Source organism: Lissotriton vulgaris, chromosome 8 (assembly GCF_964263255.1).
Source record: "Lissotriton vulgaris chromosome 8, aLisVul1.2, whole genome shotgun sequence".
Taxonomy (NCBI): domain Eukaryota; kingdom Metazoa; phylum Chordata; class Amphibia; order Caudata; family Salamandridae; genus Lissotriton; species Lissotriton vulgaris.
In genome coordinates, this window is record NC_141696.1 from 1,508,434,483 (window position 1) to 1,508,460,158 (window position 25,676).

General features: G+C 44.1%; 1 protein-coding gene across 5 annotated transcripts in view; it reads right to left on the reverse strand.

Annotated features, from left to right (window-relative positions):
* STXBP5L (syntaxin binding protein 5L) overlaps nucleotides 1-25,676 on the reverse strand; it is a 1,891,501-nt gene that overhangs the window by 658,685 nt on the left and 1,207,140 nt on the right. For all 5 annotated transcript variants that reach the window (XM_086935625.1, XM_086935622.1, XM_086935624.1 and 2 more), the window contains exon 16: nucleotides 4,143-4,321. In XM_086935625.1, coding sequence (XP_086791751.1) covers nucleotides 4,143-4,321 — 179 coding nt within the window. The remainder of the gene's footprint in view (nucleotides 1-4,142; nucleotides 4,322-25,676) is intronic.

Consider the following 25,676-nt stretch of genomic DNA (forward strand, 5'->3'; position numbering starts at 1 on the left):
CTAATATAACGCATGTAGAATAAGAAACCAATTATTCCCTATTACTTTCTAGGGTAAATATACAAAAAGAATTTTTAGAATATAAGTACTTCGACCTGTGCCCCCCTGCACCAAAAAAAGAAAAAACAGGCCCCCAAGCAGCGAACTGCAAGAAGATAGCTGAGGTAAGAATCTTGAAAGGTTGGCCAATAGGACCCAATTAATTAAAAGACAAAGATACAATTATAACTATATGAATTGTCTCATTTAGAATAATCATAAAGAAGAATTTGACAAATAAATAAACGATAAGAAACAGCCCTATCCAGGCTCGGTGACGAGAATAAAGTGGTAAGGAATACCCTCTCCTATACATATGTCATTCTTTGTTAAACAGGAAGACTAAAAATACAGGTCCATAATTACATACATGCATATATATTGTCTATTTAGGTATCGTTGTAGCATTCTGAACAGAGATAGCTAAAGGCAACAACTGAACAGGCCATACAGAACCTGGCTCTCATCTGTTGTAAGGCGAGGCTATGAACTAGAACATTCCTAGATCTAACACATTAGGTGGTAGAACTGTTATAGAGCTCAAAAGTCAATCTTCTAATTGCAAGCATGGAACTTGAGACTGAGTGAATAGTGAGTCTAGAATTCCACTGCTATGTAGTACTACAGTCAAAGTCCCAGAACAAATTATCTATCCATGGATATGGTGCCACTTTCCAGGGTGTAACGATATATCCTCATGTCAATGTCTAGATGATAATAAATTACATAACTAGACATATGTCCTTCAGCTTGATTTGGTTACAGGTACATGATAGTGTGTCTTCTAATTTCAGATACCCTGCACACACGACATGAGGGAGGAGTACAACTTTTTCTAAGTGGGTCCTGAGGAAGGTGGTATGAACCCACCGAAACGCGCGTAGACCTGGCGTGTAACAGACCTGGCGTGCAACTAAAACACCGACGTTCCGGGTTGCCTCAACCTTAGAAATTGTTTTAGAATGTGTATGACTGGGATACTGGATGAATGAGTGGTGTGCATGAAAGTTGGTGTGTGAGACAGGGTAATTGTTAGTTTTTTACTTAGTTCGCTAAAATCACAGAGCAAATACTGTATAGATTGTTATTAGTACAGCATTAATTTTTGCACTTATTTAGATGAACTGTATTATTATATATGTTGATGAATTGATGTTCAACTCTGAAAAAGATCCAAAAAAAAGAAAAAAATTGTTTTAATAACACTTTGATAAATCTTTCTCCAAAAAAAGTAATAAAATACAACTAAATAAGAAGAAACACACTGGTGTCCCTGGACTAAATTGAAAGCTATTTGCACAACTGTTGAGAGCAATGCCATAAAAGAAACTAAGATTTGACCATGGGGGAAACTTGTTATTTTTGTGTATACGCGTAGTCCCCTCTTTTCCCTGGTCATATAAGTAAACTTTAGAGGGGGTCCCAAATTACATGGTAACATGATCGGTGAGCACTAATTGGAAGATCCCTATGAGTGGGCGTCACCCATTACGGATGGGAGCGCTCGAGGGAGGTGGCCATTGGCCCCTCAACGGGTAGGCGGTCCCTTCTAAGGATGGGCCGCCGAAAGGAAAGGAAAGGCGGTCAAGGCCCCTTCCTGGGTAGGAGGGGTTACAGCCCCCTCCTGGGGAATTTCCCGGGGCCAGGATATCTGCGACGGCAGATGTGGTAAGTTGTGTGGGGTTTGGGAGGGGGTCTACGCTACCTTCTAGATACCTCACACGAGTCCTCGGACGACCTTTAAGTGGCGTCGAGTTTATTGGGGCCCCCGTCAAGTCAAGGGAAATTGGTAGTTGCACTTGAGGTACACCTCTGTGCGGTCGCCCCTCACAAGTGAGGGGGATATTTCTGGTTTAGGGATCTTGACACCGGTTACGACCTTGCCGATGGCCCTTAAACGTTAGGATGTACAATTTCAAAATTTCAAGTTAATGTTTTGTAGGATGTTAGTTCGGCTAGGAGGACCTTTGTATTAGAGAATATGTTAAGGTTAGCCAAACATCGCAATGTGGTAATGAAATTGTACATAATATGAAACTGTTATTTTAATGTTTTAATTTTGTTTCATATTTTAATAAATACGGCCGGGAGGGTCACTCCCTCCCGTCTTCCAAAAGTTCAGAACTGTTTCCGGTTTCCCATCCTTGGGGAGTGTGTTGAGAGGGGGTGGCGGGTATCTCAGCCATATGGAAAGGGGCGACCATTCGGTCCCCCCGAACGTATGGCGGAGTACCACGAGCCCCCCGGGAAGCCATTTTTGGGCGGGAGGCGAGCCTCGGCTGGTATGCCCGAAGCGGCGTAGCCGGGGCGCGCTTTTTCCCGCCCTAGAGTGGGCTGGCCTAGACACTGACGCGGCCGGCCACGCCCTAGGGGCAGGCGGGGGCGGGTTTACGCCCGCCCTGAAGACGGATAAAAGGAGCAACAAGCCAAGAACGCATCCTCTTGTTCCTGTGCTCTGAAGCTGCACCCCCTCGCTGCACGTGAGCTCGAGACGGAACGAAGAGCCAATTTTGACCCGCCCACCAGCCCCGGAGGACAGCGAGTGGTTTTGAATAAAGTTTGATGTGGTGACGCTAATTTTTGCAGTTTGTGATGATGATCGTGATAAGTTTGATTATGCAATAAAGAATGGTCAATTCGTAGTATGTTCTCAAATAAAGTAATCCTGCACTAGTGTTGATCCGTAATCTTGCTTGTTGATAAGCTGTTTGTTACTGTCTTTTAGTAATTTAGTCATTTTAGTAATTTAGTTAGAATTGTCGTATTTATTTTGGTCGGGCGGTAAGGTCATGATCGGTGAGCACTAATTGGAAGATCCCTATGAGTGGGCGTCACCCATTACGGATGGGAGCGCTCGAGGGAGGTGGCCATTGGCCCCTCAACGGGTAGGCGGTCCCTTCTAAGGATGGGCCGCCGAAAGGAAAGGAAAGGCGGTCAAGGCCCCTTCCTGGGTAGGAGGGGTTACAGCCCCCTCCTGGGGAATTTCCCGGGGCCAGGATATCTGCGACGGCAGATGTGGTAAGTTGTGTGGGGTTTGGGAGGGGGTCTACGCTACCTTCTAGATACCTCACACGAGTCCTCGGACGACCTTTAAGTGGCGTCGAGTTTATTGGGGCCCCCGTCAAGTCAAGGGAAATTGGTAGTTGCACTTGAGGTACACCTCTGTGCGGTCGCCCCTCACAAGTGAGGGGGATATTTCTGGTTTAGGGATCTTGACACCGGTTACGACCTTGCCGATGGCCCTTAAACGTTAGGATGTACAATTTCAAAATTTCAAGTTAATGTTTTGTAGGATGTTAGTTCGGCTAGGAGAACCTTTGTATTAGAGAATATGTTAAGGTTAGCCAAACATCGCAATGTGGTAATGAAATTGTACATAATATGAAACTGTTATTTTAATGTTTTAATTTTGTTTCATATTTTAATAAATACGGCCCGGAGGGTCACTCCCTCCCGTCTTCCAAAAGTTCAGAACTGTTTCCGGTTTCCCATCCTTGGGGAGTGTGTTGAGAGGGGGTGGCGGGTATCTCAGCCATATTAGCCATGTGAAGCATAGTTAAAAATCTTTCCTTAATCCAAATTCCGTTTGACTTTCTATTGATTAAAACAAAGCAATACAAACTGCAACAGAATTTGAATTACTGACTGATTTGTAATTAAATGTTATCAGATGCGAGGCTCATTTCAAGGCTTTTCATCATGATGGAAGTCCTGAAATGAAAAATGTGGGCCTGAGTGACATTTTTGTTAGGGTGAAGACATTTGCAAAGCTCGCTAATAATTCCTGAAATTACATATTTTGTGGATCATGCAATTTTCAGCCACAGGAGATTACTTTCTGCATAGCGTACCATGCGAGTCAACATATTCCCTTGTGTGAGATTTTCACTTGAGATACTAGCAAACCAGATTTATCGTAATTTTGTGCAATTTGATGTGTGAAATACTGAAAAAAAATGTACGAGATTTTGCAAAACCTTCTACAGATATGGTGTTGGAGGATGTCAACTTATGATTGCTGATTTGTTATAAATTTCAACAGTTGAGTACTGCAGTTTAAATGAAACAAAATTGCAAATTTGAAGGTAGACACACATTCTTACTTGAGGCAGGGGATGCTATCTTTCATCGGCCCTTCGCCCGACACCGTGTTCGCGCTTCCCGACAGGTTCTGGTTCTTTAATGGAAGATTCTGTGAGGACGGGTCAGGAAAGGGAGAAACTGTGTCGGGTTCAGGTGTGAGAATGTCTTCCACATCATACTGCAACCGCAGCTCCAGTGACTGAAATGACACAGGACAGCAAGTTATTCTCCTGCTATAGGAACAGTATTAGCACCTCAAAAAGCATACATAGTAATGAGTAATATAGTGACTCATGCAGGTATGCACACTGAAGAAGGTACTTACAAAAAGCTACAGAGTAGTCATACTTTCAGGACACATTAAAGTAACCCCTCTTTAGTGTTTACTGTTGGGGTAACATGGCTAGATCCATTACAAATTTACTTACTGTCCACATAGAAGACATTTACATACATTGAATCTAAACAGAAAACATTTACATAGCCAGTGGTTATCTTGTTATTCTAGCACCATTCGTTGAACCAATGTTGAACAGTCCTGATATACATCATACGGAGAACTTTTTAAGGAATGAGTTCTAAGCAACTCTATAATCTTCAAAATGATCAAACACAAAATCTTTTAGGAACATTTATTCAATTTTCACACATATGAAGCAGCAAAATGTTATGTTGATTTTCATTAAGCAACACTATACCAATAGGTGTAAGTATAGTATACTATACTAAGAGGTGTAAGTATGCAGGACAGAGAATAAACAACAGGCAGATGCAAGTAGTCCTTGCATAGAACCATAACCTAATTCAGTCTTAAAAATGGCAGTGCACACTTCTGGAGAAAAGCACTAATGTGGAACATAGGTGTTGAAGAAAAAGTGAATGAGAATAAGAAGTAAAATAGACAGAATTGAATAACGGTTTGGTAAGGCAGTCAGGAAAGGAGAGCTGAAGGGTGAGGAAGAACAAAACAGAGCTTGTGGTTGGAGGTTGGAGTGACGTAATGATGGAGAGTGAGAGACAAACTACATCTGAAGGCGAGGAATCTAAGATGAGTATTTAAGCCACTACGAGATATGCGAAGAAAAGTAAAGATATTAGGGAGGACAAGAAAGGGTAGGAGAGGCACCAAAATGGAAGCAAAAGGAAAATACAAGAGCAAGAACAGACAATAGAGCATTTGGTTCTAGACATGTAAAGTATAAAGAGTGGGAATGCACAAACTGTCTAATTTATCAGCCACCGAATGTAGATTAAGTAGGGATATGGTCCTGATGAATTGCCATATATCCAGGCAGACTACGACAGGCAAGAAACATGTCGACCTTTGATGAATTTTGGGTGCTGTGGGCCCCCCACCCTCTCCGCTCTTACCTACGCCTGTCGTGAGGTGGCTACTGAGAAAATCGCCAGCACCCCTCCCCTCCGCTCTTACACACGGGCGTGGGGCATCAAATGCAGGGACTGCCACAGGCGGCCATAGGTCTAGCTATGCCCCTGAATATCAGGGACTGACCCTGTAGCTCTTCCTGTGTGATTTTAACCATTAACAGAATCTCCTGATTAAATCAGTAGGTGAGGGGACTCTAGTTAATGTTAACTTTTTTATTTACCAATCTACCCTTCTTATTTCTACTCCATCCTCACATTTTATTAGGAGGACTTTGGGTTCATTAGGAACTCTCAAGGCCAGAATCTAGAATATTTCCGGCAAACAGCCCCATAGAGGGGCCTGTTGGGCATTGCAGAACCAGCCCAACATGGAGCAGGCCCGATGATAAAGCATTTCACTTTTGGGTGGGCCTGGGGCCTTGCTCCTGAAGGAGAACACTCCCATTTCCTGTTTGGGGCTCGGAATTGGAGTAACTTGACATCCATGAGGAACTGCACCCTTGTTTATATTGTTATTTCATGGCAAGTCATTCTTCCTCTAATTTGTTTTGCAAGAGTTGAAAACATGAGATAAGTATGGAATGCTCTAGGGTATCATGAGATAGGATCTGAAATAAAGCTCCTCCTACTGCTCTTTCTGATGCATTTGTTTGTCTACAAAATTCTTGGTGGGATAAGTATGGCACATAATCAGGGGCTTAGTGAAGGGTCTTTTTAATCCTATAAGACTGTTTCCATATTCCTACAAATATCTTCGGACATATTTTTCTTCAGGGTCTGAGAAAATTAAACATGCCTTAAGTGTAAAGTCTTCCACAAACTGCTGATACCATTTTGCCTGTCCAAAAGACCACTTGGTTTTATTGATGTTGTTGAATGTCTTTTTAAAATATAAAGGTGTCATCTAAACCGACAACAACACATTTGTGAAGAATAGTGGAGAATGGCTCACAGGAGTATGGAAGGCTGTTTTCTATTCTTCTCCTTTTATCCAGAACAGATAGTATGCTCCTCTTAAATCCATTTGTGTAAAAACCCTGGCTCCTCATACTGATTCCAGGATATTTTAAATTAAAGGAAGAGAATATCGATGCTTCACAATGATCAATACAATGTCTAAGATATCGAGTCCTATTAGATAACCAGTTCTGCAAGTTTTCATCAATGTATTACCATAATATTCTCTTTCCTGATAAGATAAGGAGTAAATACTTCCAAGTGCCATAAGAGCATCTGGAATTGTTGGAATTGAGCAATCAAACTCCCTATGAGGAGGAAGCGCTGGACCACTGGTTTCATAAACACATCCGCAAATTAATGATAATGTGGCGGCACCATGGAAAGTGAAGGAATCGTTGAAGGACTATCATTGATAGTAGTTGGTTAAGGAGACCAATAATCCCCAGGCATGTAGCAGATTTCTTGAAAAAATGTTGAGGACAAGTTATCCAGTTGATGAAAGGAATATATCGTTCTGGTCAAGGCAAGCCCAAGAACATAATTTGGAAAGAAACCAAATCAAAGTTTGAAGTCTACTTATGCGATCTGATTGACATACCAAAGAAATTGCCTTGTTAGTGATTAAATAAATACAACAAAGGAGATCCATCTACTGGCTGCATTTGTTTGGGTGCAGTCTTTGCTCGAAAAGATATCTGATTTCTTTTTGTCCACACCTGATTCATATACATCCTGGAAACTCCACAGTCAAGTATGTCTGGACCTGAGATATTGAGTCCTCTTTTATTATACTGATTAAAATGTAATACAAATTACTTTGAATTGGCTTCTGTAGTGTCCAATACACAGTAAAACCCTGCCAAACATCTCACAGGAGTGTAATTAATGCATTTCCAGAAGATTTTGCTGGTCTAATGGGACACTTTGGGCCAGATGTAGGTATCCAAATACCGGTCGGTAACGGCCCAAACTACTGATTTTTGGCCGTTACCAACCGGTATTTGGATGCTGAGATGTAGGGGCCTAAGAAAATACAGATTCTGTAATTTTACCGAATCGGTAATTTACCGTATCGGTAAATTTACTGAATCAGTAAATTTCTGATTCGGTAAAATTACCGAATCTGCATTTTAAGATGTAGGTGGAACTGTAAACAGTGCCACAGGGCTTTAGGGATTCGTTATTTACCACCAACTATTAGTTGGTGGTAAATAACGAATGCCTGTGTATATGCAAATCTGTGCATGTACAGCTTGCCCTTAGGGCATGTATGTGTGCCACATGGCACACAAGCCCTAATCAGGGGTGCAACAGGGTGTCAAAGTGACACCCTGCCACCCTTGAATTTTTCGGTATTTACCGAATCGGTAATTACCGGTAATGTTTTTTTATATGAGGAAAATATAGATATAAATATGTGAACCAACTTTTTGATACAACTTAATAAAATTAAACAAAAAATAGTTTATATACAAATTCTGAACAAATTCCTGAACCTTCTTTCAGCGTCTTAACTGGGTAATTTAAATCCTTGCACACAACTCGGTGCAAATTCCTTTTTTTCCTAAAAATATAGTTGCCGCCTTGTCAGTAAAGAAGTTGGCGAGGTTATCACAGAACTCTTGTGAGGGGATGATGTTATTTTTGCTGTCTGCAGGTTTCGAGAACTCGTTGACGAAGCTGAATATTCTTTGCTGTTTTTGGTGCTGGTTTAGATGCACTGGCGTAAGGAAAAGTGAGGGGGCCTCCCTTCACGGTACTTAGGGGGGCCCCCTCCGGGCTCAATCAGGAGCTCTCCGGGCCAGAGGGCAGTGCCGAGGGGGCCTCCTGGAGCTAGGGCCCCCCCGCACCGCGTGGGCTGCGGGGGCCTGTGTTACGCCCCTGTTTAGATGCATGCCGCTAGTGCATTGTTCTTGGTTGTCCTCAGCAGGTGGTGCTAGAGGTTGAGGGAGGTCTTGAAGGCCATCCTGTCGAAGGTGTCTTTGCTGATGCATCATCTCCTCTCCGGTTGTTTACTGTCGAATTTGGTCGCACAGGTTCTGGTGTTAACCTTGGCTTCTATGGGAATTCACAAGGGCCTATTATCAAGCCCTTTATCCCCGCTTTAGCGGCAGTTCCTGACGATAAAAGCGGTAATAATGTATTGCCCTTTCTTGATAATATGGCCCTTAGTTTGCTCATATCAATTTCTTTCATCCGCACAGCAGTGTGCTCCATACTTCTTGAAATCTGTATGAATTCCTGTAGCATGGGGTCAATGGATACAAGTCTTTCTTTCACCTTTCTGTTATTCGTGCACCTCACAATTTGATTGTGAATTAGGGATTCAGATAAACCCTGAAACTCACAGGTTACAGCCAAACCACGTAATGCAGCAACATAACTAATAACATCTTCATCATGACCTTGCACCCAGCAGAGCAACTTATTTCTTTCACAAACCACACCAAATTTCAGCGTAATATGTTTTTCCAACATCAGCAATGACATTTCATATACATTCATAGGTTGTCCATTTCCCATGCCCTAAGAAACTTCTGGGAGATCATAAGAAATCCTTCTTCCTTTTGTTCCTAAATGATTCAACAATATTGCTTGTCTCCCCAACGGACCTTATTTATCACCACCAATGGCCAACATGTAGGTGAAGAATGTTTTTCCATGGAATAATGGGCTCTCTAGGTACTGCCAAAAACTGGGTGGATTAGCCATACTCTGTTCCACCTTAGCTGCAAGAACATAGAATAATAAACTACCACAATACACTAAAATAATAAATTACCATAACTGGTTGACAAATTATAAAAAATTATCTAAAATAATTATCTAAAATAATAACAGTGTACAATAAGGCAAACACAGGCACATGCATCAAAAGAAAAACTGGTCGCAAACAGGCAGATTCTCAGAATCTGCCCCTTTGCGACCGGAATTTTTGCATTTGGGATGCATCATCCCAAATGCAAAAAATCGCAATTTAAGTAATCTCTGAATTGCGATTACTTAAATTGCGATTGCATTTAACGAATCGCAAATTGAGATTCCTTAAATGCAATGCATGAAAGTAAAATAATTAGCGATTTCGCTAATAAGGGGCGCAAATTACCATGAAGTTGAGCTTCATGGTAATTTGCAAAAACTTTGAAAAATTCACTTTTGTGCAATTTTCAAAGTTTCATGTTGCACACACACATGCCCTTAGGGCATGTGTGTGTGCAACATATGTGCACAGATCAATTTCATGGGTGCAACACCCTGAAATTGCATGCGCAATTTGCGAGGACCTATTCGTACTCGCAAATTGCGCATGCAATTTCCCATTCATTCCTAAGGGCCTGTAGGCCCATAGGAGTGAATGGGAAGCCATTCCTTATTTGTGACGCGCAATATGCGAGTTGAAAATAAGAAATGTGTAGGAATTGCTATTTTTACAGCGATTCCTACATGCATAGGCCTTTGTGAGTCCTTAATTGCGATTCCTTAATTATCGCAATTAAGGACTCGCGAAATCCTACCTTGATGCAAGTGCCTGACAGTTTTTCTTCTAGTTGTGGCTGGAGCAAATATTTCTACTATATGTAGAAGTCCTTCTGCATCCAGATGGCTAGCAAGATAGTAATCACACCCAGTGATATTTCTTCCCTTTACTTTTTCTCTCCTTACAAGCATCAATGCAAGCTGTGGCAATGCGGGCACAATGTGAGTATTTTTTCAAAAGTGAAGTCTGCACTTATTTATATTGTCATGTTACACATGCAGCTTATTCCTTTTACCACATTATACGCGCTGGCTAGCCACATCTACATGCCGGTGAATCTAATCACTACAGTCGGTGTGTCAGTTTCGGCATGCTAGTTTGGCACACGCTGGAGTTTGTCGCTTGCATATGCTTATCACGCCACAAGGGTTCGAATTACGTTCAAGCCGTCGATCCCGTGCAAGGGGCGAGACGCGCTGAAGGTCTTTGGGGAGAACACTCGAGCTCCCAACTGCAAAAATAAACGCCGTATATGGCAAAAATGCAGTAAACGAAAAGAAGACGAACAACAAATAGTTCCTCATCAATGAACTCATAGAAAGATCGTCAAACAGCACGACTTTACCGCAGTTTCACTGCTTTAATCACATTGAAATTCAGAACATCCGGAAGTTCACCGAGTTATTCCTCACAGACATCCAGAAATAAATTGGATATTTACTTTGTGCCAATGTCTAATGTCCAACTTCGTAACCCTTAAACAGGCACACATCGAACAAATATGAAAATACAACACACAGTTGTATGGGTGGGCAAGATAGTCCGTTCATAGCACTGTCCAACTCCCTGTAACAGCACTTTTCCAGGGGTGGATGTAACACATAAGCCTCAGCCCCTTGTGCAGAGTAGCTCGTCGCCAAAATCTGTAGTAACTACGTACCCATATTAACTTCTTCAGCTCTCTTTATTCCAAGTGCTTCTTCACATGACCTCCAGCATAATCCACAGAAACAGCTTTTCCTTAGGACACTGCTAAACCCCCATTCCATTCGCATCATCAATGCCCCAGTACCGCTTTACAGTACCATTCCGCTTTACAGTACATCTCCACACACACTGCATTGAACAGTCTCTAGGATGAATTGCAAAATGGCAGAGGATTCAGAATATGGCTGTCAAATTAAGTCTCAATTTACTCCGGCAATGTGTATATTGTATTGACTTACAATACCACAATAACTACTTTTAAATCTCTTTACTTAGTTCACAAATCATTAAATGGTAGTGGACCCAAATATTTTGTGGAGCTCATTCGGCAATATCATCGGAAGAGAATATTTGGTCCTCAAAAGCTGTCCTACTAACAGTACTGTGAGTCCATTGTACTTGATGTAGTGGCCACGCCTTCTCTTGGCTTGCTTCAAAATATTGTTATATACTTCAACTACATATTAATCCGGAAACCAATCATTTGCATTTTAGGAAAAACCGTAAGACATGTCTTCTCACCTGTACTTAAGATTCCAATTGACTGTCAATTGTCCTCTGCAAAACTCCTTTAGTACAGTTAGTTCAGGGTGCCCTTGTACGGGCAACAGTGTGCTTTTTAAATTGCCCAACATACCAATAACTGTAGAAAAAGGCCAGGAGGCATAAAAAACATCTGTGGTCCTGAATAGGGCCAGGAGATACTGGTTGCAAGATTAACACAATCAGCAGGAACAAAACATTAGCTGACCAAGAAGACCTCGGAAACTTCAAGAAGGATCTACAAACAAAACAGGGAACAAGAAGGTGGACAAAAATAAGAGCTTGGGCCAAATGCACTGCGACACAATAAGGCACTGACAGCACCTCATTATAGAATCTGAGACAAAAAGTCTTCAAACACGAAGTAGGCACATTTTAGTCTGATTTCTTAGAAACTTGTATATGTTGGCATCCATTCCTGAATAAAGGCAAACATGAACTATGGCCTAACAGGACATGAGCAAAGCTTGTTTGCAGAACCCAAAAATATCTCCCAAAACTCCCATTAAGAAACCTTCGCACTGCGTGTCCAGCAGGGCAGTACATCCACCAGCCAGACAGCAAAGCCCAACAAGATTGCAGTCCCATCTAAGAGGTGAGTGAGCAGAGATGCACAGCACATGCATCAATTAAAACAACTACTGCCGGTTGCTGTCGACCATGAAGCAAAAACTTCCCACTGACCATAAATCAAAAAGGAATCACAAGTCGCTGTCCTGACCACATGTGCAGAGACATAACAGTACTGGAACTTTACCATTGCACTGTGCTGATCAATTTTTTCGAAGGGTTTGAAGTCATTGATAGGTCTTTCTTAGAGAATGTTGTTAACTAGGGCGGTACATCACACTTTGATATCTATATTGATCAGAATTTTTACCCAACCCCTGGCAGTGGCTAGAATATCAAACTCTACATCACTTCATCTGACTATTGCTTACCACATTAGTGTGTTCTAGAAATGCTTGTAAGCCTTTGTGCTCTTCAATATTTACACGCATGACCTGGAACAATACAATGGTATCGTCACAGCCATTCTATCCAAATTCGGCACAAGAAAGGAGGCTGCTGAGCCCTTTCATATTCACTTTTGTGCAATTACACGTTCATTGCTCTGCGGAGATCAATTTATACACCGTCTAATTATGCTGACCTAACACGCTTGAAGTCAACTACAAAAAAAGTAAAATCCTGACATTTGGGAAATGGTATGTAAGAGGACAGCGACTTACTTAGACTGGAGAGTACAGATATTTAGCTATACTCTTTGACAGAAGGTTGATATGGAAATAATTCAGTTTGGCAGAAAGTACCTCATTCACCTCATAAGATAATATTTTGAAGAGTTTTAACATTAAAGTGTCTGGGATATGCCCTAAACCACTCATAAAATATCATGCTAAGACCACTCTGTAATGGACATTTGACAATCCAGTCTTGTTTTTGAGTATTTCACGATCTTGAGACAGCTTGTCAGGCCCTGTTTGAAGAGATGATTTGATTTTAGCCACACCAATTGAGATAATTCTACTACTGTGGGTTTAGTATTGAACGAGGCTCACTGCTTGCAGCTTGTACTGTCCTCGTACTTCTCATGTACAAGGTTACACACTAAAACCATCTCACAATGGATTATGGACGAGATTATCAGCATTGGAAAATGAACATACACCTGCTTGAAAGACCGCCTAGACAACAATTTCCACAACAGCAAAGAGCTCTTCAACATCGTGAAAGAACTCTCCAACCCCAGCTCCAACACCAACGACATCCCACCCTCGCAAGACCTGTGCGACTCCTTGCCACCTTCTTCCATCGCAAGATTGCAGACAGCTTCAACACCACGACCGCACGACAACCACTGAGACCCCCGTCCCCACGGCCACCATCAGCACCGACCCCCTGCTCTCCTCTGCCAACATAAACGATGACGACACCATTAAAATCATGAACACCATCCACTCCGGATCTCTGTCAGACCCATGCCCACACCACATCTTCAACAAAGCCAGCACCACCATTGCACCCCATCTCCGGAAAGCCATCAACATCTCCTTCAAGATAGCAACCTTCCCTGAGAGCTGGAAGCACGCCGAGATAAAGACCTCACTCAAAAAACCCAAGGCTGACCCCAAGGACCTCAAGAACCTCCGACCCATCTCCCTGCTCCCGTTCATGGCAAAGGTCATCAAGAAGAACTTCAACAGACAACTGACCCGCTACCTTGAGGAGAACAGCATCCTGGACCCCAGCCAGTCTGTATTCTGCAGCAACCACAGCAACGAAACAGCCCTCATCGCCGCCACTGATGACATAAGGGCCCTGCTGGACAACAAAGAAACCAGCGGCCCTCATCCTCTTGGACCTGTCAGCTGCCTTCAACACTGTCTGCCACCTCATCCTATGCACATGCCTCCACGACGCTGGGATCCGAGACATGGCTCTGGACTGGACCACCTCCTTCCTCTCCGGCAGAACCCAGAGCGTCCGGCTCCCCTCTTTCCACTCCGAAGCCACCAAGATCATCTGCGAGGTACCCCAGGGCTCATCCCGACATTGTTCAGCATCTACATGGCACAGCTCGCCCACGTCGCCCGACTGCACGACCTCAGCATCATCTCCTACGCCAATGACACTCAGCTGATCCTCTCCCTCACCAAAGACCCCCTAACCGCTAAAACCAACCTCCACAAAGGAATGAAAGCCGTCACCGAATGGATGAAGAACAGCCGACTGAAGCTAAACTCGGACAAGACGGAAGTCCTCATCCTTGGCCCCAACCCCTCGGTCTGGGACGACTCCTGGTTGTCGACCACACTGGAAACAGCTCCAGCACCTACCAACCATGCTCGCAACCTAGGGTTCATTCTCGACTCTACCCTCTCCATGACAAAACAGGTCAACGCCGTCTCATCCTCCTGCTTCAATACCCTCCGCATGCTCCGCAAGATCTACAGGTGGTTCCACTCCGAAACAAGAAAAACGGTCACCCAGGCCCTTGTCAGCAGCAGGCTGGACTACAGAAACGCCCTCTACGCAGGAACCTTGTTCAAACTCCTGAAATGACTTCAACGCATCCAAAACGCCTGTGCGCAACTGATCCAACATCCCTCGCCACAGCCGCATCACTCCCCACCTGAAAGACCTTCACTGGCTCCCCATGAACAAGAGATCACCTTCAAGCTCCTCACCCACACACACAAGGCACTCCACAACACCGGACCAGCATACCTGAAAAGATGACTCAGCTTCTACACCCCAACCCGCCAGCTCTGCTCCACCGACCGCACCCTTGCCACAGTCCCCTGCATCCAAAGAGTGACCTCCGGTGGCAGATCGTTCTCCCACTTCGCCGCCAAGACCTGGAACACCCTCCCCATCCTCCTACTGCAGACCCAGGACCTGCTAACCTTCAGAAGACTCAAGACCTGGCAATTCGAGCAGTAGCAGCACCCTCCCCACCCCCATAGCCTTGAGACCCTCACGGGTAAGTAGTGCGCTTTACAAATGTTCTGATTGATTGATTGATTGAACATATATCTTGCTCTGGAAAATGTGGATTGAATGATAGCTGGAAACAGTAATAAGATCTGTGTATCCCAGCAAAAATGTTTATTTAAACATTGGCAAGTTCCATATGGGCTTAATAGCAACAGGAAAATCCCTCCTCATTGGTGTAGTCTATAGACACAAAAAGGTACATGAAGATAAAATGTAGCATGGTACCCATATATGAGCTTGTTGGTGACCAGTATGATTTGCCATTTGAGCTCTGAAGAGTGGCATTACTGTTTTTGAGGGAACAAATCTGACACTCATTCATGTCATATTTTTCTGTATATCACTTCCCCATCTTCATGGGAATTATATTGATATTGGTAATATCAAATATGCAAATTGCAAAATTTGGTATATTCATGAATTCTAGCCATTCTAACAATCAACATGTAATTAAGTCACTATTATCACTTGGAAATATTTAGGCATGTAATCAAGATGGTTTTTATTGTTCTGTAAGTTTTAATTTCCAGCTTATATGCGAACAAGTGGGAATTATTTGATGTCCAAGTACTTTGCAATAACTGTTAATGTGACAGAAAGAAATGAGTATAATAAAAGTGTTACAACGTATGTTCTCTTGGAAAACATGTTACTGTCTGTCTTCCATAAAAATGCTAAACAAAGAATGTATCTAAAAAGAGGAGGATCTAGAGGCCAGGTGGAAAAGCTCTGACCTTCTCAAAACTATACAAATAATCCATTACCTTAGCGCATGAGTGGAAAAAGAACCTAGGGCCAGATGTAGGTGTCCAAATACCGGTCGGAAACGGCCGAAAATACCGATTTTCGGCCGTTTCCGACCGGTATTTGGACATTGGTATGTAGGGGTTTGAAAAACCTACAGATTCGGTAATTTTACCGAATCTGTAAAATTACAGAATCTGTAAATTTACAGATTCTGTAAATTTTACCGATTCAGTAAAATTACCGATCAGTAAAAATACCAAATCTGTAATTTGCTATGTAGGTAGCACTGTTAACAGTGCTACAGGCCATTCAGGATTCGGTATTCACCATGTAATACTATTACATGGTAAATAACGATTTCCTGTGTACATGCACATCTGTGCATGTACACCTGTGCCATGTGGCACACAGACATGCCCTAAGGGCATGTATGTGTGTCACATGGCACACAAGCCTGAAACAGGGGTGCAACAGGGTGTCAAAGTGACACCCTGTCCCCCTTGTAAAATCAGTAAATTTACCGATTCGATAATTACCGATTCGGTATTTGCTATGGAATCCTATGGGCTTCAAGGCCCATAGGATTCCATAGCAAATACCGAATCGGTAATTACCGAATCGGTAATTACCGAATCTTACCGATTCGGTATTTTTACCGAATTTTTTACCTACATAGCAATTACCGAATAGTAAATACCGAATCAGTAAAATTCGGTATTTACCATTCGGTAATTTGCTATTACCTACATCTGGGCCCTAGTCTTCTCTGATCTAATAATAGCTTGGATAGAATTTGAAGTCCTTTCATCCACATAAATGTGAAAGGAACACTGAAGAGAAATGAACAATAGTTACTTACCTGTAATCTGTGGTTCTCCAGTATTGGTGTCTTTCATAGATTCACATGCCTGAATCATTCCCCGTCGTCGGAGTGGGAGTCCCACAGTACATAAAAAAGCAATAATATACAATAATAACCTTGGAAAAACTTAGTAATAACCAACCAGGAAGTAAAGTAGCCCAAGCTACAAGAGTAAAAACTTCCACACTCATGACTATCCGAGTCATTTTGCATAGTCCAAACTGCAGCCAATCAGACGACAGCACCCACCAGAATTTTCTACCCAGAGGCTCAGGCTCTCAGATTTTCTCGCACAGGAGTGAAGCTAAAAACTTCCTAGCCAAGAACCTCTGAGGGGAGGTGGGCGGGTTGCATGTGAATCTATGAAAGACACCAATACTGGAGAACCACAAGATACAGGTAAGTAACTATTGTTCTTCTCCAGTATTAGGGTGTCTTTCATAGATTCACATGCCTGAATCAGAATAGATAGCAGTACCGAAATAATGCTTGGAACGCCATTTGTAACAGTTTGTACATAGCAAGTATATACATTTACATAATAAAATGGCAACATTCATATATGCATGAAAAAACTTGCAATCACATGAGAATGCACCCAATATAGGCATGGAATAAGCGTCTGGAAAGTAGTACAGAGGAGGAGGGAAAACAGAGGCTCATCTTATCTGAAAAGATTGCGTAGAACCGCTTGACCCTCTGACGTATAATCCTAGCTAGCAGCATCCAAACAATAATGCTTGGTGAAAGTAGGTCTGCTGGACCAAGTCGCAGCTCTGCAGATTTGCTGACGAGGAACTCCAGCGAAAAGAGCAGTCGAGGAAGAAACAGCTCTTGTAGAGTGAGCTCTTTGAGTTGTCTGTAAAGGTCTTCCAGACTGTTTAGACACTGCTTGTCCTTGCCCTATCTTTCCATAGGCAACAAACAGTTGATCGGATTTGCGAATGGCAGAGGTCTTTGTAAATAGAATTTTAAACATCTTCTGATGTCAAGGGCATGTAATGCCCTCTCCGCAGGGGATTGCAGATTAGGAAAAAACATCTTTAAGATGACTTTTTCGTTCAGGTGAAAATCCGAAGGCACCTTAGGCATAAACTTTGGGTTTGTACGTAGCACCACAGAATTGGGCGTGAATTGTAAGAAAGGTGAATTGAAGGTGAAAGCTTGAACATCAAACGTTCCATGTTAGGAATTTGAAATACACCCTGTGAATTGGCTCAAATGGGTGGCGCATGAGCTGTGCTAATGCTACATTAAAATGCCATGTTGGAGGCGGACGACGTACAGGAGGAAACATTCTGAATAGACCCTTAAAGAACTGTTGTGGGAGGAGCCAAGATGGCATCCGGGTATGACGCCCAGTCCCTCGGCTCCGAGGACCATCTCCTCCTTAGCAGTAATCCTGCCGGCTATCTTGTACCGCAGCGGCGAATTGTGGATGGTGATGTTTTCCGGCGACCAACGGAGAAATCCCGAGGCTGGAATGTCTTCGCAAGCGGGAGAAATGACCGATCGAAAATTGCGGCCCGCAGCAGCTCGGAGACCGGGGCCTCGAGTAGATGGTGAGGCCGGCTGCCAAGTGCGCAACTCCGGATGCCAGCGATCGCGGTGAGCCGGTCGGATCCTTACTAGCGCGCAACAGCCGAACTTCAGCACGCACGCCCCGCTGGACTACAGGTACGGATTTAATCGTGCCTGGCGCTTTGTTTGGGGCGACCGCACGGCTGCAAATGCCCTGTTCGCTGGCTGCCGAGAAACGGCTTGTGTAAGAGTCCCGCAATCGGTGGGAGGCTCCCGAATTCCTGCTCCCGCTATATTTCACAGGAAGGCGTCTCTAAGGGTCCTAGCTTGTGGCAATATATTGGCATCGTTTGTCACCGTTATAGTGCACAGAACTTTGGCTTCCCACTTTGAGTACCCTGGCCTGCTCGGAGTGTCTACACCCACGCATATGGCGGACATGATGGAGTACAGCCCGGGGAAGTCTGAGCTACAGTGTGGTGGCGAAATCGTGGTCCAGGGGGACGCACTCGAAGGGGAGAGTAGTGGAGACCTGGGTTATGGCGATCTTCTGACAGCTATTCTCTCCCTCCGTCATGCTATGGCGTACTCTGCTCAAACCCTGACCAACAAGGTTGATGATATTGTGTGTGCACTGGGAAGATTGAGAATGGAAGAATCGCAGGTACATGTCGATTGTTCTTGCTCCGCGTCCGTCTCCAACAAGATGGCTGCCCTATGTCACAATGGCGGATTTGAGACTCCGACCTTTGAAACATTCCATGTTGAGGATGTTGCACGCCTGGGACAACGTGAAGACCTCGGACTGGAATCGCGACGGGAGTGCTTGCCCCAAGCCATACTCCCCATTTCCCGGGGGTCGCCTCGGGTGTTGTTGGCTGTTGACAATTTCCTTCCTGGATCGGCTCCGCAATATACCATGGGGATGGTTCATTTCTTGTTTAGGCTGGGATCATTGGGTTTGCGCGCAGCTGCCATGATTGGGATGTTGAACCGATATGACATTTTTGGGTTGCTGTTCGCGTTCTTTTGGGACACTTTGGTGAACTGTGGTGAGCGAGACAAAACGGGACAGGGATGAACGCTTTCTATTATGGACTGATGGGTTCCTCGTTGCTGACTGAGCCAGATATGCGACGTGCTGATTTCTCTGAATGTGCTAAGTACCGGTTTCGTGCCTTGTAAATTGCTTTGCTTGTAATGTTTTTTGTCACCGGACTTTACGTCACTATTGAATCTATGGGAGGGTGATGCCCGGGGACTGACATGTGGGTTGTGGATTGCTACCCTTGCTTACGCTGTGGGCTGCTTTTGTGCTTCCAATTTCTTTTGCTTGTAATGCTTGCCGCCGCCGGACGCCATGCTTTGTGCTGTTATTGGCCTTCTGGGAGGGTGGAGCCGAGGGACGGGTGGTGGACTCCTCCCCGCCTTTCTTCTTTAATGAGAGTTTTAGATTAGGATTCTTTTCTTACTCTCTATATTTCGGGACTCCTTTTATTGGGCGACAGGCACACTGCTAGGGGGGGGTAGGCCGTAGCCATCTGCAGGGGTGCAGGGTGGGGGGTGGATGGGGGGGGGGGTTTGTTTTTATTTTTTGGTTCTATGGGCCTTCTATTCTTTTTCTTTTTCTTCTTTTCTGGGTTTAGACGTTTCTTTTCTAGGTGGTGTGCAGCGATTCTGGCATCTTTGTTGCATTATGCATTTGTCTATCCTGATCGTGTCAGGCCGGAATCAACCTGTTGTACTATGTTATCCTGCTCTTGTCTATCCTTCGGAACAAAAACTTTAAAAATTAGACCTCAATATTCCTGGATCAGATCCTTCGCGCTTACTATGTTATAATGTACTGCATCTGTGAGCCCTTGGGCTCTTTACTATGTTGTATTTGCGAATTTTATCAATAAAGGTCTTACAAAAATTAAAAAAAAAAAAAAAAAGAACTATTGTATTCTTGAAGAATAAAGAGAGATGGACCCATCCTGACGGTACCCTGAAATAGCTTCCAAAAAGACCTTCAACGTTGCATGAGAGAAGCCTGATCTAGCTAAGTGCAAGAACAAAGGTAATATCTGGTCCGGCGTTGCATGAAATGGGTAAACCCCAATAGAGTGACAAAAATGCAGAATCTTTTCCATTTAAGTCTGTATGTCTTTATTGGAGCAGGAGCTCGCGCTTAGCCAGTACCTCCTTCAGATGAGCGAATTCAAGGTGCTCATGCGCCAAGTTGTTATTTTTAGAGAAGCCGGATCCGGATGGCAAATTTGGCCATTCTGAATGGAGAGGAGATTTGGTATTGGTCGAAAATGTATTGGATCGCACTCTGAGAGGAGAAGAAGTTCGGTGAACCAGTACTGGCGAGGCCACCTGGGGGCGATGAGAATCAAGCAACACTGCTCTTTCTTCATCTTCCGGAGAACTCTGGGAACCAACGGTATCGGAGGAAAGGCGTAAGCATATATTTGAGCATATATTTGAGACCAGTCGATCGAAAACGCATCCCCCTGAGAGTGCCTGTGGGGATGCCAGTTTGCAACGAACAGGCATTAGCTGTTCTTCTTGGTCGTAAAGAGATCCAGATGACTCCACTGCTGGAAGATTCTATCCGCTGTTGGCCTTTGCAGTTCCCATTAGTGGTTGGACACCGTTGACCTGCTGAGGGCGTCCGCCAGCACATTTGCAACTCCCGGCACATGAAACAGCCAAGAGATTGACCCTGTGTCATTCCGCCCAAACCCATGTCTTTTGGGCTTCCTGAGATAGAAGAACCGACCTCGTTCCACCTTGTTTGTTAAAGTAATGCATACCTGTAGTATTGTCTGTGCGAACCAATACTATGGCCCCTTGAAGGATTTCACGAAAGGATTTGAGGGCTAAGAAGATGACACTTAGCTCTAGCAGATTGATGTGCCCAGCCTTTTCTTGAGGGGTCCATTTCCCGCTGACCTTCAGCCCTTGAAGATATCCTCTCCAACCCTTGAGGGATGTGTCTGTGGTGATTGTGTAATTTGGAGCCTCTTGAAGGAACGCACACCCATTCTACAAATTTCTGGGTTGGACCCACCAAATAAAAGGCCTTGCGCATCCGAAGAGTGATTTGAATGAGATCTTCAAATGAACTGGAGACTTGCAACCACTGCTTGTCTAGCTCCTTCAGCATTTTTCTCATGTGTAATCTGTAGTTGGGAACCAACGGGATGCAGGTGGAGGCCGTGGCCAGGAATGACATTGAGGATCTACTGAAACTGACCTTTTTGTACGTAGAAGAATCACCAAGTGGGAGCTGCAGGCCTGTCATTCGTGTGAGACAAACACCTTTGCTAGGTTTGTATTGATTGATGCTCCGAGAAATATCGGAGCTAGGACTAGTTGGGACTTGTCATGATTTATTGAAAACCAGGTTTTAAAACAGTAACTGACAAATCTGGGTGTGCTGGACTGCTTGTAAATAAGAGCGAGTCCTTATTATACAGTTGTCTCAGTAATGATACATTTGTATGCCTTGCAGACGTAGATAGGCTGCCACTAGTGTCAGGATCTACGTAAAGACACGTGGAGCGGACCTAAGTCCAAAAGGTAGGACTTTATTTGAAAATGTTTTGTACCTATTGTAAAGCGCAGCCACTTCCTGTGCTTAGGAAGGATTGGCACATGAAAATAGACATCCTGGAGGTTGAGTGTAGTTATAAAGTCGTTCTGGCATAAGAACTTTAGGACTTTCTTGAGGTACAACATTTGTAAAGTTTGCGCAAAGATCTGAAATCAGGCGCTACTTTCCTGATTTGCTTGTTGATGAGGAACTGAGAGTAAACCCTAACTCTGTTGGAGATTCGGAACCACTCTGACAGTCCCTGTTTGTATCAATATAGACACTTGTGCAAACGACTCCCATAGATGAGGAGGTGGAGGTCCCTTTGGAGGTGTAGAAAGAGGGAAATTTGACAAATTCTAGAGTGCCCTTGGACACGACGTTTAAAAACCCAACGATCCTCTGTCACCTTTGACCAATTGCAATAAAAGTGAGAGATTAGACCTCCGACGTCTTCGGAGGGAATAAAGGTGGGCCCCAAGGTAATCCATAGTTTCTTAGAAGAGTTGCCTCGGCTGTACGATGATTTTCTATGTAGGACCTGTTGGTACTTTGCCTATGTGACTGCGTTTGATTTGAGTAACGCTGTTGGTTCTGATTGTAGGAGCCAATACTGGATGGAACTCCCTTGAAAAAAAGGACGTGGAGCTACGTCCTCGGCACCACGAAAAGGCTGCGATTCTATACTGGAGAGTACCGAGGGTGCGGGCAGTATCTGTGTCCTTTAAGATGGTCTGCAGTGTCTCATCAACATGCTGGCCAGAGAGGGATCCTCTATCAAAAGGCAAGTGAATTATGGAAGTCTGAACCTCCTTGCGAAAGACGTATCATTGAAGCCAAATTGTCTTTGCCAGACTGCCCCTATTGCGAGCTGTCGAAAAACCTGTACACGCAATGTCCGCTGCACAGTGTATTATTTCTGATGCACTATTCTCTCTCTCTCTCCTGCTGGATCTTCAAAGCGTGAGGCTTGGAGGATTCTGGAATAAGTTCTACCAGCGCCAACATGTCAATGCACATCTGGCGGAATACCTGCCCAACTGGATTGCAAGATAATCTCTGTGCCGCCTGAGTAATGACTGAGTCAGGGTTAGGGTGAGAGACTAGACAAGCAGGTGAATAGTCCGGAGCTTCACATTTCTTGTCGAGGCATGGAAAAAACCGCCGGCACAGAGTTTGGCATCTGCATGAGTTTAACACCTTCTTGCTAAATAAAGTCTATGATAGGAACTGAACGAACTTGTTTCTGTGTTTTGTTTTTTTTTAATTATAGAGAAAAACAGACCTCTTCCCTCAGGACGAGGGGAAAGGGGAAAGCGATTTGCCGCTCTCTTCATAAGGAGGGGAAAACCTCCAATATTCACCAGAGGTGAATGCAATAGAAATCCAGTTGTAAGAGAAGACGTAATCTCGCCATGGGACAGGCCGAGGCAGCCTCGCTGTCAGAAATACATAATTCTGATCTGAAGAAAAAACATGTTTATAGGGCTATGCGCTGTCCAAGAAGAATAATGGCCGAAGTAAAAAGCCATCACGTGGATGTAGCGGAAAGCTGCTGTCGATGAAATAAATTGTCTACAAAGGTACTGTGCATAAAAGTCAACAGTGTGTGAAACCAACTGTCAATGGGCTCAACCATCGACGAATCCAACAGTTGACAGGGTCTCACCGTCGACAGAGCTCACCGTCGACAGAGCTCACCGTCTACAGAGCTCACCGTCGACGAGGCCACCGTCGACGAGGCCACCATCTACGGAGCTCACCGTCTACGGAGCTCACCGTCTATGGAGCGCACCGTCGACGAGACTACTGTCGACGAGCCTACCGTCGACGAGGCCAACTGTTGACGAAATTTACCATCGACGACACTCACAGTGGTCGATGAGCCTGCAGTCAACGAGAGGGCACTATCCTCACTGTCGTCGACGGATGCCTGGAGCCGTTGTTGTCGCAGAGCACCAGTGACGGCAGAGATTGTCATCAGAGAGTACATCGACCATATCGTCGACAAGCTGGCACATTTTCACGTAGATAAGTGCACAGAGTGAGTCTAGGCACCTGAGAGTAAATCTTGTGGGCGTAGATGTGGGAGGCAGACTCAAAGAAGGCCAGAGACCCCTTAATAGTGATGTTACTACAGCTGGTGAAGTAGAGGAGAAGCATCACTTAAAACCTTAATGTGCAGTACAAACAAAAAAACCTCCCACATCAGAAGGTCAGAAGGGGGGTATAGTCAAAGCACAAGAACAACCCCTTCTCCTCCTACCATGTCAGAGACAGGCAGAGTGCTGGTCCATATACTCTTCATGAGGGTTCACAGGAAAAGGTCTCAGCTTTCCACAAGTGATGCAGGGTCTGAAGATAGACTTTGTGTAAAAAGACATTACAAAACTGTGATATTATGAAGAAAAAATTGAAGAAAAATGAAGAAAATTGAAGAAAACTGAGCAGAGCTCAGGGAGACTCCCTTCACACGACGTGCAGTAGAAAATCTGAGAGCCTGAGCCTCTAGGGATTACATTCTGGTGGGTGCTGTCACCTGATTGGCAGCAGTTTGGACTATACAAAATGACTAGGATAGTCATGAGTGTGGAAGTTTTTACTCTTGTAGCTTGGCCTACTTTACTTCCTGGTTGGTTATTACCAAGTTTTTCCAAGCGATATTATTGCATATTATTGCTTTTTTATGTACCGTGGGACTCCCACTCCGACGACGGGGAATGATTCAGGCATGTGAATCTATGAAAGACACCCTAATACTGGAGAACTAAAATGCGAGGAATGGAGGGAGGAAAAGCGGTGTAAAAGAAGATGATCCCCCTGTTGCTTATATTCACTAGGAATTTCTTTTTCTGTGGAGTATATAAACATTCAGAAGGCCTGCATAAAATACCCACTAGCCCTTTGCATCAATACGCAAATTCTTAAATATTTCAATTTTTTAGTTAAATATTGCCAAGTCCATCGTCCTGGCTCCACGTGGCAGGAGCCTCCTCTGGAGGGCGCTCCAGGATAGTAAATAGTTTAATTTAAAAATTTACTATCCAGCGCCCCTCCACGCAAGTCATTGTAACGACTTGCGTGGTAAAAGTAGCGTTGTAACGGTACGCGTTGTAAAAGTACGCGTGGTACCGTCATACATCCGTCCTGCACAAGTGATTCTTAGGATTTTGCCCTCGAGGGCACAAAGGCCATTTCCAGGATTTATACCTCAACATTAACTGAGGATGGATGCAGTTCTTGGTTTCACAGTTCCTAGTTTCACATTCATTTTCATCATGATACGAAAATGTAAGAAATAAGCTGGTGCCCCAGAACAGTTCACGGATACCAACTGCATCCTGTTCAACTAACAATCCTATCATTTCTCAGCTGGTTCAGACCCCTAGCCAACAGTGCACTCAGAAACTTTACAGAGCCCAACAAGCCAGACCAGAGGCAAGACACTGAACTACTTACTACACCTCAAACCACCAGAAAAGTGCTGAACAATATAAAATCTGGATAAGGTTCTAAAGTAAGGAACACAACATACACAAAAGTGTTGGTGCATTGCACATTGATCCCTTGGACTAGGCTACAAGAAACCTACTTGTCAAGGTGAAGTGCGAGGCTAAGATAGTCAGGCTTCCATCACGTTCCATCACGTTCCCATCCAGCACGGAAAATGCCACAAATTATGGTTCAAGTTTGAAAAGACTTTCATAGAAAACCAGACGTTCTTCAACCTAACCCAACTTCACCTATGAATGGAATGCACAAGCTAAAATAGAAACAACTGAGAAGGACAAAATCACACTCATCAAAACATCCAAGAAAACCAGGGTAGAAATTCATGGCCCTGCGTGGTCCTGTGTGGCTTGGGAAACCTAGAGTAACTCAAGGCAGCGCAAGTCGCTGCCTTGTGTTACTCTGCCCTGGGAAGGCATTCAATGGGTGGAGTGTGGGTGTTCCCATGAATTTTGGGGCATTTCCAGATT